Source organism: Phyllobates terribilis, unplaced genomic scaffold (assembly GCF_046119375.1).
Source record: "Phyllobates terribilis strain yellow unplaced genomic scaffold, ASM4611937v1 Scaffold_3__8_contigs__length_932513732, whole genome shotgun sequence".
In the NCBI taxonomy this organism is placed as follows: Eukaryota; Metazoa; Chordata; class Amphibia; order Anura; family Dendrobatidae; genus Phyllobates; species Phyllobates terribilis.
In genome coordinates this window covers 343,379,714-343,394,956 of record NW_027362763.1, presented here as the reverse complement: position 1 = coordinate 343,394,956, position 15,243 = coordinate 343,379,714, and the positions used below count along the sequence as shown (strand labels likewise).

The 15,243-nt window shown below is 44.4% G+C and overlaps 1 protein-coding gene across 1 annotated transcript in view; it reads left to right on the top strand.

The window, feature by feature from the left end:
* PDCD1 (programmed cell death 1) overlaps positions 1-15,243 on the top strand; it is a 54,209-nt gene that overhangs the window by 8,216 nt on the left and 30,750 nt on the right. Inside the window, exon 2 of the mRNA XM_073673111.1 lies at positions 4,839-5,162. Coding sequence (XP_073529212.1) covers positions 4,839-5,162 — 324 coding nt within the window. The remainder of the gene's footprint in view (positions 1-4,838; positions 5,163-15,243) is intronic.

The following is a 15,243-nucleotide window of genomic DNA, read 5'->3' as shown; positions in this document are numbered from 1 at the left end:
TGCCTCTATACAAGTCACTAGTGCGGCCACAATTAGAATACATTTTGGGCTCCAGTGTTTAAAAAGGTCACAGCTCAAATAGAGTAGGTACAGAGAAGAGCGATCAAGGTTATTAAGGGAATGGGTGAACTGCAATATCAAAATAGGTTATCAAACGTAAAGTTATTCAGTTTGGAAAAACGAAGGTTTAGGTGTGATCTTATTACTCTGTACAAATATATGAGGGGACAGTACAGAGATCTTTCTAATGATTTTTTTTACACCTAGACCTGAAACTATGACAAGGGGACATCCTCTACGTCTAGAGTAAAGAATGTTTAACCCCTTAACAACATTTGACATACTAATACGCGTCTGTGCCCTGGGACTTAAGAGCCAGACCCGTATTAGTACGTCATGGCGATCGCACACGCAAACAGGCTGTGCGGGCGCGATCGCCGCCGGGTGTCAGCTGATTGTCACAGCTGACACCCGGTACTATGTGCAGGGAGCGGTCACGCACCGCTCCCAGCACATTAACCCCCGCGATGCTGCGATCGAAGTCGATCGCAGCCAATCACAGCATTGCGGAGGCAAGGGGAGGTGATCGCCGATACTCACCTCCTCTTCCGGCCTCCAGCGCTGAATGCCGTGGCTTCCAGGATGTTGCCATGACGACCCGATGTCGTGATGACAACATCCGGGTCACCAGACAGCAGGAAGATTGTTTGGACATGCACAGTGCATCTCCAAACAATCTTCTCCCTGTCCAGCGCTGACAGCCTGCATGGCACAGGGATGGTGCTGCATTCCTGTGCCATGCAGGCGATCAGAGAAAAAAAAGTGAAAGTCCCATAGTGGGACAAAGTAAAAAAGTATAAAAACTATTCGAAAGTGAAAAAAAAAATAAAAAAAAAATTGCAAAAATATAAAAAAAATAAATAAAAAAAGAATCCACCAAAAATAAAAATATAATGTACCCATCAATAAGTATTATTATAAAAAAAACAAAAAAACAATAAAAGTACACATATTTGGTATCGCCGCGTCCAGAAAAACCTGACCTATAAAACTTTCCCACTAGTTAACCCCTTCAGTGAACACGGTAAAAAAAATAAATAAAAAACGAAGCAAAAAACAATGCTTTATCATCATACCATCAAACAAAAAATGGAATAACACGCGATCAAAAAGACAAATATAAATAAAAATGGTACTGCTGAAAACGTCATCTCGTCCCGCAAAAAAGAAGCTGCCATACAGCTCCATCAGCTGAAAAATATAAAAGTTATAGCTCTCAGAATAAAGCTATGCTAAAAAATATTTTTTTCTATAAAATTGCTTTTATTATGTAAAAGTGCAAAACATAGAAAAACGATATAAATGTGGTACCACTGTAAATGTACTGACCTGAAGAATAAAACTGCCTTATCAGTTTTACCACACACGGAACAGAATAAAAAAAAAACAAAAAAAACAATTCCTGAATTGTTGGTTTTTGTTTATTCTGCCTCCCAAAAATCGAAATAGAAAGCGATCAAAAAATGTCACGTGCCTGAAAATGGCACCAATAACCACGTCAACTCATCCCGCAAAAAACGAGCCGTCACATGCCTGTCTGCCAAAATCTGGAAAAATTATAGCTCTCAAAATATGGCGATGCAAAAACTAGATTTTACAAAAAATGCATATTTTAGTGTGTGACAGCTGTCAGTCATAAAAACCCCATATGATTCTGGTATCGCTGTAGTCTCACCGACCCGAAGAATAAGGTCGTCTAATCACTTATACCGCATGAGGAACGGTGTAAAAAATAAACTCTCGGGTTAGGGTTGGGCTAGGGTTAGGGCTGGGTTTGGGGTTAGGGCTGTGATGGGGTTGGGATTTTTTTCAAAAGTAAGAAAAAAAGATGACGATATGGCGACTAGTGTTGAGCGCAAGTGCTCGCTACTTGAGTTTGCATCGGGTGCTCTAGTATGCATTGAGTATCGTGGGTATTTGAGTGACATGCTCGAGTCTCCGCCCCATATGCTTCGCGGCCAAAAAAACTTTGCGGGGATTGCCTGCCATGCACGAGCGATCCCCGCATGTTTTTTTTTGGGGTGTCTAATAACCGTGAAACATGCGGAGCAGGGACTCGAGCATGTCACTCGAGCACACGCTGTACATGGTGCATACCTGAGTACCCGATGCAAACTCAAGTAGCGAGCACTTGTGCTCAAGACTAATGACAATTTATTCAATATGATGACCTAATGTTATCAAATTCTGTGTCGTACCTATGGGTTCAAAATGTTCACTATACACCTTAATAAAATCCTTGAGGGGTATAGTTTCCAAAATGGGGTCACTTGTGGGGGAGCTCCACTGTTTAGGCACATCAGGGGCTCTCCAAACGCGACATGGTGTCCGCTAACAAATTGAATGGAAAATCGGCTCAAATTGTTACCGGACGCCATGTTGCGTTTGGAGAGCCCCTGCGTGCCTAAACATTGGAGCTCCCCCACAAGTGACCCCATTTTGGAAACTAGACCCCCCAAGGCACCTATCTAGATGCATAGTGAGCACTTGGAACCCCCAGGTGCTTCACAAATTGATTCGTAAAAATGAAAAAGTGAAAAAAAAAACACTTTTTCATTTTTATGAATCAATTTGTGAAGCACCTGGGGGTTCCAAGTGCTCACTATGCATCTAGATAGGTGCCTTGGGGGGTCTAGTTTCCAAAATGGGGTCACATGTGGGGGAGCTCCAATGTTTGGGCACACAGGGGCTCTCCAAATGCAACATGGTGTCCGCTAACAATTTGAGCCGATAATTTTTTAGCGGATACCATGTTGCATTTGGAGAGTCCCTGTGTACCCAAACATTGGAGCTCCCCCACATGTGACCCCATTTTGGAAACTAGACCCCCAAGGCACCTATCTAGATGCATAGTGAGCACTTGTAACCCCCAGGTGCTTCACAAATTGATTCATAAAAATGAAAAAGTGGTTTTTTTTTTTCACTTTTTCATTTTTATGAATCAATTTGTGAAGCACCTGGGGGTTCCAAGTGGTCACTATGCATCTAGATAGGTGCCTTGTGGGGTTTAGTTTCCAAAATGGGGTCACTTGTGGGGGAGCTCCAATGTTTGGGCACACAGGTGCTCTCCAAACGCAACATGGTGTCCGCTAGCAATTTGAGCCGATTTTCCATTCAATTTGTTAGCGGATACCATGTTGCATTTGGAGAGTCCCTGTGTGCCCAAACATTGGAGCTCCCCCACAATTGACCCCATTTTGGAAACTAGACCCCCCAAGGCACCTATCTAGATGCATAGTGAGCACTTGGAACCCCTAGGTGCTTCACAAATTGATTCGTAAAAATGAAAAAGTGTTTTTTTTTCACTTTTTCATTTGTATGAATCAATTTGTGAAGCACCTGGGAGTTCCAAGTGCTCACTATGCATCTAGATAGGTGCCTTGGGGGGTCTAGTTTCCAAAATGGGGTCACTTGTGGGGGAGCTCCAATGTTTGGGCACACAGGGGCTCTCCAAACGCAACATGGCGTCCGCTAATTATTCAAGCAAATTTTACAATCAAAAAGTCAAATGGCACTCCTTCCCTTCCGAGCCCTGCCGTGCGCCCAAACAGTGCTTTTTCCCCACATATGGGGTATCTGTGTGCCAAGGGGAAATTGCACAACAAATTTTGGGGTCCATTTTTTCTTGTTACTCCTGTGAAAATAAAAAAAATTGGGTCTAAGTAACATTTTTGTGAAAAAAGTTAAATGTTCATTTTTTTCTTCCACATTCCAAAAATTCCTGTGAAGCACCTGAAGGGTTAATAAAGTTCTTGAATGTGGTTTTGAGCACCTTGAGGGGTGAAGTTTTTAGAATGGTGTCACTTTTGGGTATTTTCTGTCATAAAGACCTCTCAAAGTGACTTCAAATGTGATGTGGTCCCTAAAAAAATGGTTTTGTAAATTTTGTTGGAAAAATGAGAAATCGCTGGTCAACTTTTAACCCTTATAGCTACCTAACAAAAAAAAATTTTGGTTCCAAAATTGTGCTTATGTAAAGTAGACATGTGGGAAATGTTATTTGTTAACTCTTTTGTGTGACATATCTCTCTGATTTAAGGGCATACAAATTCAAATTTTGAAAATTGCAAAATTTTCAAAATTTTCGCCAAATTTCCATTTTTTTCACAAATAAACGCAAGTGATATCGAAGAAATTTTACCACAATCATGAAGTACAATATGTCACGAAAAAACAGTCTCAGAATCAGAGGGATCCGTTGAAGCGTTCCAGAGTAATTACCTCATAAAGTTACAGTAGTCAGAATTGTAAAAATTGGCCTGGTCATTAACGTGCAAACCACCCTCGGGGGTTAAGGGGTTAATGACCAACACAGATGACGATTCTTTACTGTAAGAGCAGTGAGACAATGGATCTCAATGCCACATACTGTAATGTAATGGTTGATTCACTAAGAGGGTTCAAGGAGGGCCTGGATGCCTTTCTTGTAAAATATAATATTACAGGTTATGGGCACTAGATTATGTGATGAGACATGCTGTATGTGAAGTTGGGACGATTTTTTTTTTAAATATGGGGCAATTAGCATCTGCCTCATGGTGTTTTTTCTTCCTTTTCATCTGTATGTTAGACTATAGGTTGAACTCGATGGACCTGTGTCTTCTTTCAACCTTTTACCCAATTATGTGATGTTACTCTATAGTATACTTCTTTCAAAATAGACAATGGACTTATTGTTTTATATAGTTATTAGTAAAAATAATTCAATTTATGTTTTAAAAACCATTTTGTTTCTTAAGAAATGTTTTAAAGTAATCTTATGTCTTTGTTTTCTACAGGAGTAAGCATTCTGTTTGTCCATTCTCCCCCAAGTCTCCATTTAAAGCCTGGAGAAAATGCTACATTCACTTGCAATATTTCAGCACTGGATAGTGATCCAAAGGACTTTAACTGGTACAAAATGGTTAACGTATCGGAAAAGATTGCAGATCTAAAGAATGCACCACATAGTAGACTGAATATAACTGCCAACTGGAAGCTGCGAGAAGCCAAACTGCACATAGTCAATGTTACATTTAGTGACAGTGGAAAATATCATTGTAGTTACATATCTGAGAACGGGAAGATCTTTGACAGCAATGAGTCAGAACTGATTGTGAATAGTAAGTATGGCAATTACAAAAGTTTCATTTATTTTTATATTTTTTGGAGAATTTTCAAACTGTAATTTATTTTATTTGGCTGTAGCATCTAGTTCATAAAAATGCTAACAGCGATATTTGTCTTGTTCCCTATTTCCATCGGCAATAGCTGTATAGAAACCACCACAAAATATTGTTCTTCTTTGTCATCTTACATTATTGAATCAAACACTATGATCAACAGAAGCAAATGATTTCTGTGCCTTCTCTATCAGTAGTGGGATGATAGATGTAATAACCCATGGTCAATGGTGACTGTGGCTTCAAGTGATTAGTTAGGGAAGGGCTTTCTATCACCCCATCCTTACCGCATCAAAGACCTCTTGGCATGCTATAGTTAAATGCCTATTAGTACTGCAATGTTTTTAATAAAAAAAAAATATTCAAATTCCCTTGTTTTCATGTTGTAAGAAATACTATTAGACTACATTCCCTAGTAGAGTTTTTCTGCACCTATTATGTAAATTAGGTTACTTGCGTTTTTTCTCTGCATTTTTGAGTGCATTTCTATACATACGTTTTTATCGTGTTTTGACACTGATTTTTTTTTTGTCTCTTTTTGGTGTGTCATGTTTTAAATAAAGATGTATTTTATTATACTTTCTGGTATTTGGCTTTGATTAAGGTATAATGATACAGTTATCTGTGGTTTACATGCATTTTCGATACGTTCCACTAAAAACTCAGAAGCATTTTTTACCAGTGGATTTTCTGCATCTAATGCAATTCTATGGATAAAATCTGCACATAAAACTCAGCATATCCACAAGAGAAATTGACATGTTGCAGATTTGAAACATGCATCGCAGGTCAGTTTACACAGCGTAAAAGAAAAGCACAGTGGGCATGAGATGGGGTGAAATCAGACAGTAAGCTATCAAGCTAAAGAGGCTGGTGCTGGGTGGTGAAATAAGCTGGGTAGACCAAGGCCTCTTAAGTGCTCAGTTATGAACAGATCACTTAATGTCTCATTTACATATTAGTTAAAACATTGATTGGAATGCAGCAACAGATAGAAGATATAAAAGTGTTGATTTATTTACATTTCAATTAACAGCACTCCCTTATATATGGTTGATGTTACTGACATTCCCTTTAAACATTGTACTATAGATATTTTTCTAGAGAATGTATGGCATGCTCAGTACAACTTGTAGATTATGTTTTTCAGTGTATATTCAGTGGGACCTACCATATTTTTCGGACTATAAGACGCACCCAGGTTTTAGAGGAGGAAAATAGAAAAAAATTGAAGCAAAAAATGTGGTCATGATGCACTGTTATGGGATGTGGGATCTGCTGCTGACACTGTTATAGGGGTAATATCCCCCAATTCTGTACTAATATCACCATTCTGGTATATATATGTACCCATCCTGATATATATGCCCCTTATCCTGATATACATACACCGCGTGCAGAATTATTAGGCAAATGAGTATTTTGATCACATGATATTTTTTATACATGTTGTCCTACTCCAAGCTGCATAGGCTTGAGAAGCAACTACCAATTAAGTAAATCTGGTGATGTGCATCTCTGTAATGAGGAGGGGTGTTGACTAATGACATCAACACCCTATATAAGGTGTGCTTAATTATTAGGCAATTTCCTTTCCTTTGGCAAAATGGGTCAGAAGAGAGATTTGACGGGCTCTGAAAAGTCCAAAATTGTGAGATGTCTTGCAGAGGGATGCAGCAGTCTTGAAATTTCCAAACTTTTGAAGCGTGATCACCGAACAATCAAGCATTTCATGGCAAATAGACAACAGGGTCGCAAGAAGCGTGTTGGCCAAAAAAGGCGCAAAATAACTGCCCATGAATTGAGGAAAATCAAGCGTGAAGCTGCCAAGATGCCATTCGCCACCAGTTTTGCCATATTTCAGAGCTGCAACGTTACTGGAGTATCAAAAAACACAAGGTGTACGATACTCAGGGACATGGCCAAGGTAAGGAAGGCTGAAAAACGACCACCTTTGAACAAGAAACATAAGATAAAACGTCAAGAATGGGCCAAGAAATATCTTAAGACTGATTTTTCAAACGTTTTATGGACTGATGAATTGAGAGTGACTCTTGATGGGCCAGATGGATGGGCCAGAGGCTGGATCAGTAAAGGGCAGAGAGCTCCACTCCGACTCAGATGCCAGCAAGGTGGAGGTGGGGTACTGGTATGGGCTGGTATCATCAAAGATGAACTTGTGGGACCTTTTCAGGTTGAGGATGGAGTAAAGCTCAACTCCCAGACCTACTGCCAGTTTCTGGAAGACAACTTCTTCAAGCAGTGGTACAGGAAGAAGTTGGTATCGTTCAAGAAAAACATGATTTTCATGCAGGACAATGCTCCATCACATGCATCCAACTACTCCACAGCGCGGCTGGCCAGTAAACGTCTAAAAGAAGAAAAAATAATGACATGGCCACCTTGTTCACCTGATCTGAACCCCATAGAGAACCTGTGGTCCATCATAAAATGTGAGTTCTACAGGGAGGGAAAACAGTACACCTCTCAGAGCAGTGTCTGGGAGGCTGTGGTGGCTGCTGCACGCAATGTTGATCGAAAACAGATCAAGCAACTGACAGAATCTATGGATGGAAGGCTGCTGAGTGTCATCATAAAGAATGGTGGCTATATTCATCACTAATTGTTTTGGATTTTGTTTTTGCATGTCAGAAATTTTTATTTCTAAATTTTGTGCACTGATATTGGTTTACCTGCTGAAAATAAACAAGTGAGATGGGATTATATTTGTTTTTTATTAAGTTGCCTAATAATTCTGCACAGCAATAGTTACCTGAACAAACAGATATCCTCCTAAGATAGCCAAATCTAAAAAAAAAACCACTCCAACTTCCAAAAATATTAAGCTTGGATATTTATGAGTCTTTTGGGTAGATTGAAAACATAGTTGTTGATCAATAATAAAAATAATCCTCTAAAATACAACTTGCCTAATAATTCTGCACACAGTGTATATATATTTCCCATCCAGGTATATTTTTCCCCCAATCCAGGTATACATAGCCCCCAATTCAGGTCCTCCATCCTGGTGTACATGGCGCCCCCCATCCTAATCCAAGTATACATGGCCTTCTTATCCCCATCCTGGTATACATGGCTCCCACCCCCATCCTGGTAGTATACATGGCCCCCTCATCCACATCCTGGTATATATGGCCCCTCATCCACATCCTGGTATATATGGCCCCCTAATCCCCATCCTGGTATACATGGCCCCCTCATCTCCATCCTGGTATACATGATCCCCCACATCTCCATCCTGGTATCCATGGCCCCCCATCCTGGTATACATGACCCCTCATCTCCATCCTGGTATCCATGGCCCCCAATCCTGGTGTACATGGCCTTCATCACACTGGAGACATAAAAATATAAACTATTCTACTCACATCCCCTCTGCTCCAGCGCTGCATACTGTTCTGATGTCAGCGGCTGATCTCAGCTTGTAAGCAGTGCATGACGTCACTGCCATACATCCTCACATGTTGAGGTCAGCTACCATTATATTCACTGCCCCCCATGCTTGGGCCTATGGGCATGGGGAGCAGTGAATATTCATTCTCTCTATTAGCAGGCATGGTGTTAGCCGCCGGCTCCTGCAGCTGCAGGACGATCTTGTGTGCCCGCTATTAAAGAAAATGAGTATTCACTGCTCCCCACGCTCAAGGGAGTGGGGAGCAGTGAATATTCATTTTCTTTAGTAATGGGCACACGTGATAGCCGAGCCCTTGCAGCAAGCCGGCGGCTGTGGCTAACACTGTGCCCGCTATTAAGGAAAATGAATATTCACTCCCATGGGTGTGGGAAGCAGTGAATATTCATTTTCTTTAACAGCGGGCACAGTGTTAGCCGCAGCAGGCAGCTTCTGCCTCCTCTGACCCGCACCTCCACCGCTGCCGCTCCCCTCCATTCTCAGCCACAGTAATATAAGGTACATTCAGACTATAAGACGCACCCCCACTTTCCTCGAAAAGTTTGGAAGCTTGGAGGAAATAAGTGCACCTTCTAGTCTGAAAAATATGGTAATTGTTTTTCAGAGTTTTCTATTGATAGTAGCTGAAGAGAATGTAGCATGTGCAGACAGTTCTCTATACATAAGGACAGACATCTATCATTCTGCAGGTTAATGGGTCTAGCTGCTTATTGACATCAGTCTGATATCAGAATATAAAAGATGAAAACTGATCTATGTAAGGGGATCAAGGGAAACATGTCAAGTGTGTATTCTGGCTCCGCAAGCCACAGCAACTAGCACAGAGAAATGTGAATTTAAATGCAACTTTACTGAATATTGCCATATAGGCAGAGATAGCAACAAAGGAATTTACACTCCAAATGCTTCAAAAACTGAAATATTCGGGCCAATAGCCCAAAACACCCTGTCTGCAAATTGAGATATCCTAAGTCATATTGCAATACACGGTAAAGGGTTGATTGTGACTTGTAGGATTGCTGCTTGCAATAGGTGGCGCTATAGAGTTCAAGTCCTCTTTCTCTCTGAAGAGGCAATTTGCATATGAAATACTGAAAGGCACATATCTTAAATTTAGCATAAAAGTCTTTTACAAATCCATAGCAGGCAGTAGTGGTACAAAAGTCCAAAATAAATCCAAAAATTGCGTAGCGTATCAGAATGCCGGGAATACAATAAAAAATAGGACACACTGTATACGGGAACTGGATCTCATGGTTCTCTACTTAATGTAGACAATTGCAATAGAAGTCAAAATTTCAGGAAAAGAACATCTCGCTAACCATTAAGCATAGGGGTGGATGAATCATGCTTTGAGGTTGTGTTGCAGCCAAAGGCACGGGGAACATTTCATGGGTAGAGGGAAGAATGGATTCAATGCAATTTCAACAAATTCTTGATAGAAACATAACAGTATCTGTAAAAAAGCTGAAGTTAAAAAAAGATGGCTTCTACAAATGGATAATGATCCTAAATACACAGCAAAATCCCCAAATAGACTACCTCAAAAGGCATAAGCTGAAGGTTTTACAATGGTCCTCACAGATCTCTGATCTGAACATCATTGAAAATCTGTGGCTAGACCTCAAAATAACAGTGCATAAAAGATGACCCAGGACTCTCACAGAACTGGAAGAATTTTCCAAGGAAGAATGGATGAAAATCCCTCAAACAATAATTGAAAGACTTTTGTCGGGCTACAAATAGCGTTTACAAGCTGTGATAGGCCTTTTAGAGATCATTTCATCTTCAACTTGCTTAACTGTTTACAATAACCGTAATTTTGACCATGGGTGCCCAAACTTTTACATGCCACTGTAGATATACCACACAAAATAGATAATAAATAACATTTACCACATGTGTACCTTACATCAGCATCATTTTTGAAAAAAAATGTTTACGACGTTAGACCAGTTAAAAGTTTATCAGAAATTTCTCATTTATCCAACGAAATTTGCAAAACCAATTTTTTAAGGGACCACATAGCATATAAATTGACTTTGAGGAGCACATGTGACATAAAATGATCAAAATTGTCTCACAACTAAATTCAAAAGGTATATTAATCCTTCAAGTGCTTCATAGAAATTAAAACAATGTGAAAGGAAAAAATGAAATTTTTTTTCAGCAAAAATGTTGCTTTAACACCAAATTTTTAATTTTAACAAAGGTAACAGTAGAAAATGGACTGCCCAATGTGATGAGCAATTTCTCTTGAGAACGCTGATACCTCATATGTGGTGGAAAACTACTGTTTAGGCACGTGGCAGAGCTTGGAAGGGAAGGAGCATCATTTGACTTTTGGAGCACAAAATTGGCTGGATTACATAGCAGAAGCCATATTGTTTTTTCAGAGCCCCTAATGTGCTTAAACAGTGGAAACCCCCACAAGTAACTGTGGCACCCCAGGGGTCTGGTTTCCACAGTAACAGCAATGTTATGTCTGAGAGCAGGTGGGAGGTCTCTTGGTCAGGAATCCTATGCATGCCACACCTCCTGCCCAGTCCTGGGAGGGGAAGGACTTCCCCTATATAAACCTAGGGCTGAGGCAGGGTTAGTGAGTAGAGAAGAAGTAGAGACAGAGAAGAGAAGCAGATATAGGAAAAGAACATCAGGAGCTCTGTGGGAGCAGTGCTATAAGGAGTCAGGGGCTGGCAGCTGCAGAGCTCGCCCTGACTGAGAAGCTATCACCGGACCCGGAGTCCGAGGCTGTGGGGACTAATCCTTACCCAGCAGCAGAAACCGCCCGGCAGGGGATTTCAGGTCCTCTGGCCAAGGAACCCGAAGGCACGGTCACACGCGTGGGACCAGCACCGCCGTCGTGGAGCGGACGCCACTAGAAGGCCCCGAGTCACCGGCCATACGGGTGAGCACCACACGGTACACTCAGGGACGTGGGCTACTTATACCCGCCTCTAGCAAGGTAGCCAGAAGAGTACAGTCAGTTTGGGAGGCCTACAACTCCGCCTGGCCAGGGGAGATCCCATCTGCTCAAGGACTGACCAGGCCCCGATCGCTAGCCAGTACTCCGGGAGGGTCTATCTTTATCACCAGTAAAGACCCTGAATTACACCGCATCGTCTCTGAGTGATTCCTGCTACCCCATCATCCACGTCGGCTGCCCTGAGGCCATACCCCTCCCGTTGGGGGTGATACTATCACGCTGCACAATCCTACCACCGGCCTCAGCGGTCTGCCCTGCAGCGGCAGCTCCTTCGCTGCATTCAACGGGTGGCGTAGTCGTCCAACATCTACCGCTAATACAGCGCCACTTAGTCTGACTCCCTGGGCACGGACCGGGTCACCGCCACGAGACTACAACCCTCAACAGATCCGGCTCCGGGTAAGCTCCCGCGTGCGCAACGCTGCGCGACACAGGCCCAGGGGTGCGTCAACTTTTGGCGTAGTCGGCAGGATCTCGTGCCCGCAACCACCGGGTACTGCGTGCCTGAAAAAGACTGTTCAAACTTACCAGTGGTGAAGATTCCCGCCATCCGGCGCCATCTTCTCTCTTCTTCCCGCCATCCGCGAAGTTTTCCCGCCATCCGGCGCCATCTTCTGCCTTCTTCCCGCCATCCGTGGAGTTTTCCCGCCGTTGGACGCCATCTTGAAGACGCCGCGCGGGAAGAAGAGGGGCGTGGACTCCGAAAGCGCGCGAGAACTGAAGCCCCGCCTCACGTCCGGACGTTGCGTAAGGTCCTGGAAGGAGCCCAGCAGATGCCGACGTCACAGGAGCGCGACGGAAGGTCCTCAACCCTGACGATCCACTGCGGAGCCGCGGCCTACGGAAGAGGATCATCGCAAGGTAGGCCACGGTCCACTAGGGGGGAGAAGGATGTCGGATACGGAGGAGAGCTTCACCGCTTCAACCCCCGCCAGCGCCACCGCTGTTGCGGTCATGCCTTTCACCATGCCCTATATCCCGGGGGCAGCCTGGCTACCCCAGTACTCAGGGGAGTCACATACCCTGCATGACTTTAGAGAAAGGCTGGATAGCCTCTTCCAGGTGTATCCCCTCACAGAGGAGCAAAAAGTGAGCATCCTGGTGGCCCAATTAACCGGGGCAGCCCAAAGGGAGGTAAAGTCCTGGCCACCTGGGAGGAGGACTGTCTCAGAGATACTAACCCGGCTGAGGGACACCTTTGATACCCGCACCTCAGCCGAGATCAAGCTTAGATTCTACGGGTGCAAACAGCGGGCACATGAGAGTATAAGGGACTATGCCCTGAACCTACAAGAGGCCCTGAGAGCCATTAAGCAGACCGACCCTGACGGCGTGGGAGACGAGGACAGGCTGTTGACTGAACAATTTATAGAGGGTTTATATTGCAATGCCCACCGAACCCAGTTGCGGGCAATGGCCTTACAGGACCCTCATCTGGGATTTGCACAGTTCAAGGACAGAGCCATCCGGGTGCTCCGAGAACCGGCACCAGGTGGCGTTGTGACCCACAGACGCCCCACTACCACTTACCACCAGGAGGCGGCACCCTTGTCGGCAGGGCCTGTGGGAGCTGATGCGCAGGCTTTGAACAATGACCCGGCTCCAGACCTGCACCATCAGGTCCAAGAGCTAGCTAAAAGCGTTGCCGCGCTAACCCGAACTGTGCAGTCTTTCCAGGTTTCCACTCCAGGGAGGATCCAGCTGGCATCCGGACCGGAGGACATCCCGTGGCGTCGACCAAGGAGGACCCCACCGGCCAGAGGAAGACCCAGCGACCGATACAACGAGGACAGACAACCCATCTGCCGCTGCTGCAATCAACCCGGACATATGGCAAGGTACTGTCCTTTAAACTGGCACAACCTGGGGTAGAGGGCCAAACCCCAGGAAAAAGATCATCAGGCCCATCGAACTGGCGCGACAAATATGTGGGAGGACGTCCAGTCTTGCCCGTGGTACTGGATGGCATCCCCATGAGTGCCCTACTGTACACCGGGTCACAGGTTACCACTATCCCGTACGTGCTCTTCAAGCAGTACTGGAATGACTCGGATATCACCCGCTACCCTGACGACGACTTGAGTATCATCGCCAGCAATGGTCAGCCCGTGCCACAGATTGGATTTAAAGAGGTGACCATTAAAATCGGTAGGGTCGAACTGGCAGCACAGGGACTGATCATTGTAGACATTGACAAACACGAGAGTCACCCAAAGATAACTCTAGGAACTAATGTAATTGAAAATTGTCTTGCAGAGGTGATTTTCCTTTTACAACAGGTTGCCAAGAACGCCAGCTCCGGCCAGCAGCGAGTGCTCCAGAAAGAGATCCGGGCACTGATGCGACGGCAACAGATAGAACTCTCCGGTGGTGAGATTGGTAGCGTAAGAATGTGTGACCCTTTCCCTATTGCCATGCCCCCAAAAAGTGAAATGATGATTTGGTGCCGGGCAGCTATTGGTCTGAGAGGTAGAGATTACCAGGCAATGGTAGAACCAGTTTACTCAGACAGTAGGCCCACCATTTTGACGGGGGGTCGTCAATGTACGCCATGGGAGGGTGCCCGTTCGCATAATAAATATCGGGAAGAGGGAAGTGTACCTGCCCCGGTATGCCACGCTAGACAAATTGTATACCATCAATCAAAATTCCATACAGTCCGTAGAACCCTTGCCTCCATCTTCCCCGGAGGAAGGTAACGGCTCTAAGGAAACAATGGAGGACTGGTGTCAGCAACTACATTTGGGTACTGACTCCACTCCCTCACGCCAGAAACAGGGAGTCTATCGGGTGGTTCAAGAGTACGAGAGAGTGTTTAGTAAACACCCGTTAGACTTCGGGCGAGTCAAGGGGGTAGAACACCACATCCCCACGGGAGACCATCTTCCTATAAAAGAGAGGTATCGACCCGTACCCCCTGCACACTACCGACACGCCAAGGGGATGCTTAGGGACATGAAGGAGGCTGGGGTGATCAGGGATAGCTGTAGCCCCTGGGCAGCTCCACTAGTCTTAGTCAAAAAGAAAGACAACACCATGAGGATGTGTGTAGATTACCGGAAAATTAACCGTATCACACACAAGGATGTGTACCCCTTACCAAGGATAGAGGAGTCTTTGGCTGCTTTAAGATCTGCTAACTTCTTCTCTACCTTGGATCTCACTAGCGGGTACTGGCAGGTTCCTGTAGCAGAGGCGGACCGGGAGAAGACCGCATTCACCACCCCGATGGGACTTAGCGAGTTTACCTGTATGCCGTTCGGACTCTGCAACGCACCAGGAACCTTCCAACGATTAATGGAGTGCTGTCTGGGCCACAGAAACTTCGAGACGGTCCTGTTGTACCTGGACGATGTCATCGTATATTCCAAGACTTATGAGGACCACCTGAAACACCTGGCGGAAGTGTTCGAAGCTCTGGCAAGCTACGGCTTAAAGGTAAAACCCTCCAAGTGTCACCTCTTGAAACCAAAGGTGCAGTACCTGGGACACGTGGTGAGTGCTGACGGAGTGGCTCCCGACCCTGATAAGATCACCGCAATTAAGGAATGGCCAAGTCCCTCCAGTGTAAAGGAAGTACGGCAGTTTCTCGGGTTGGTAGG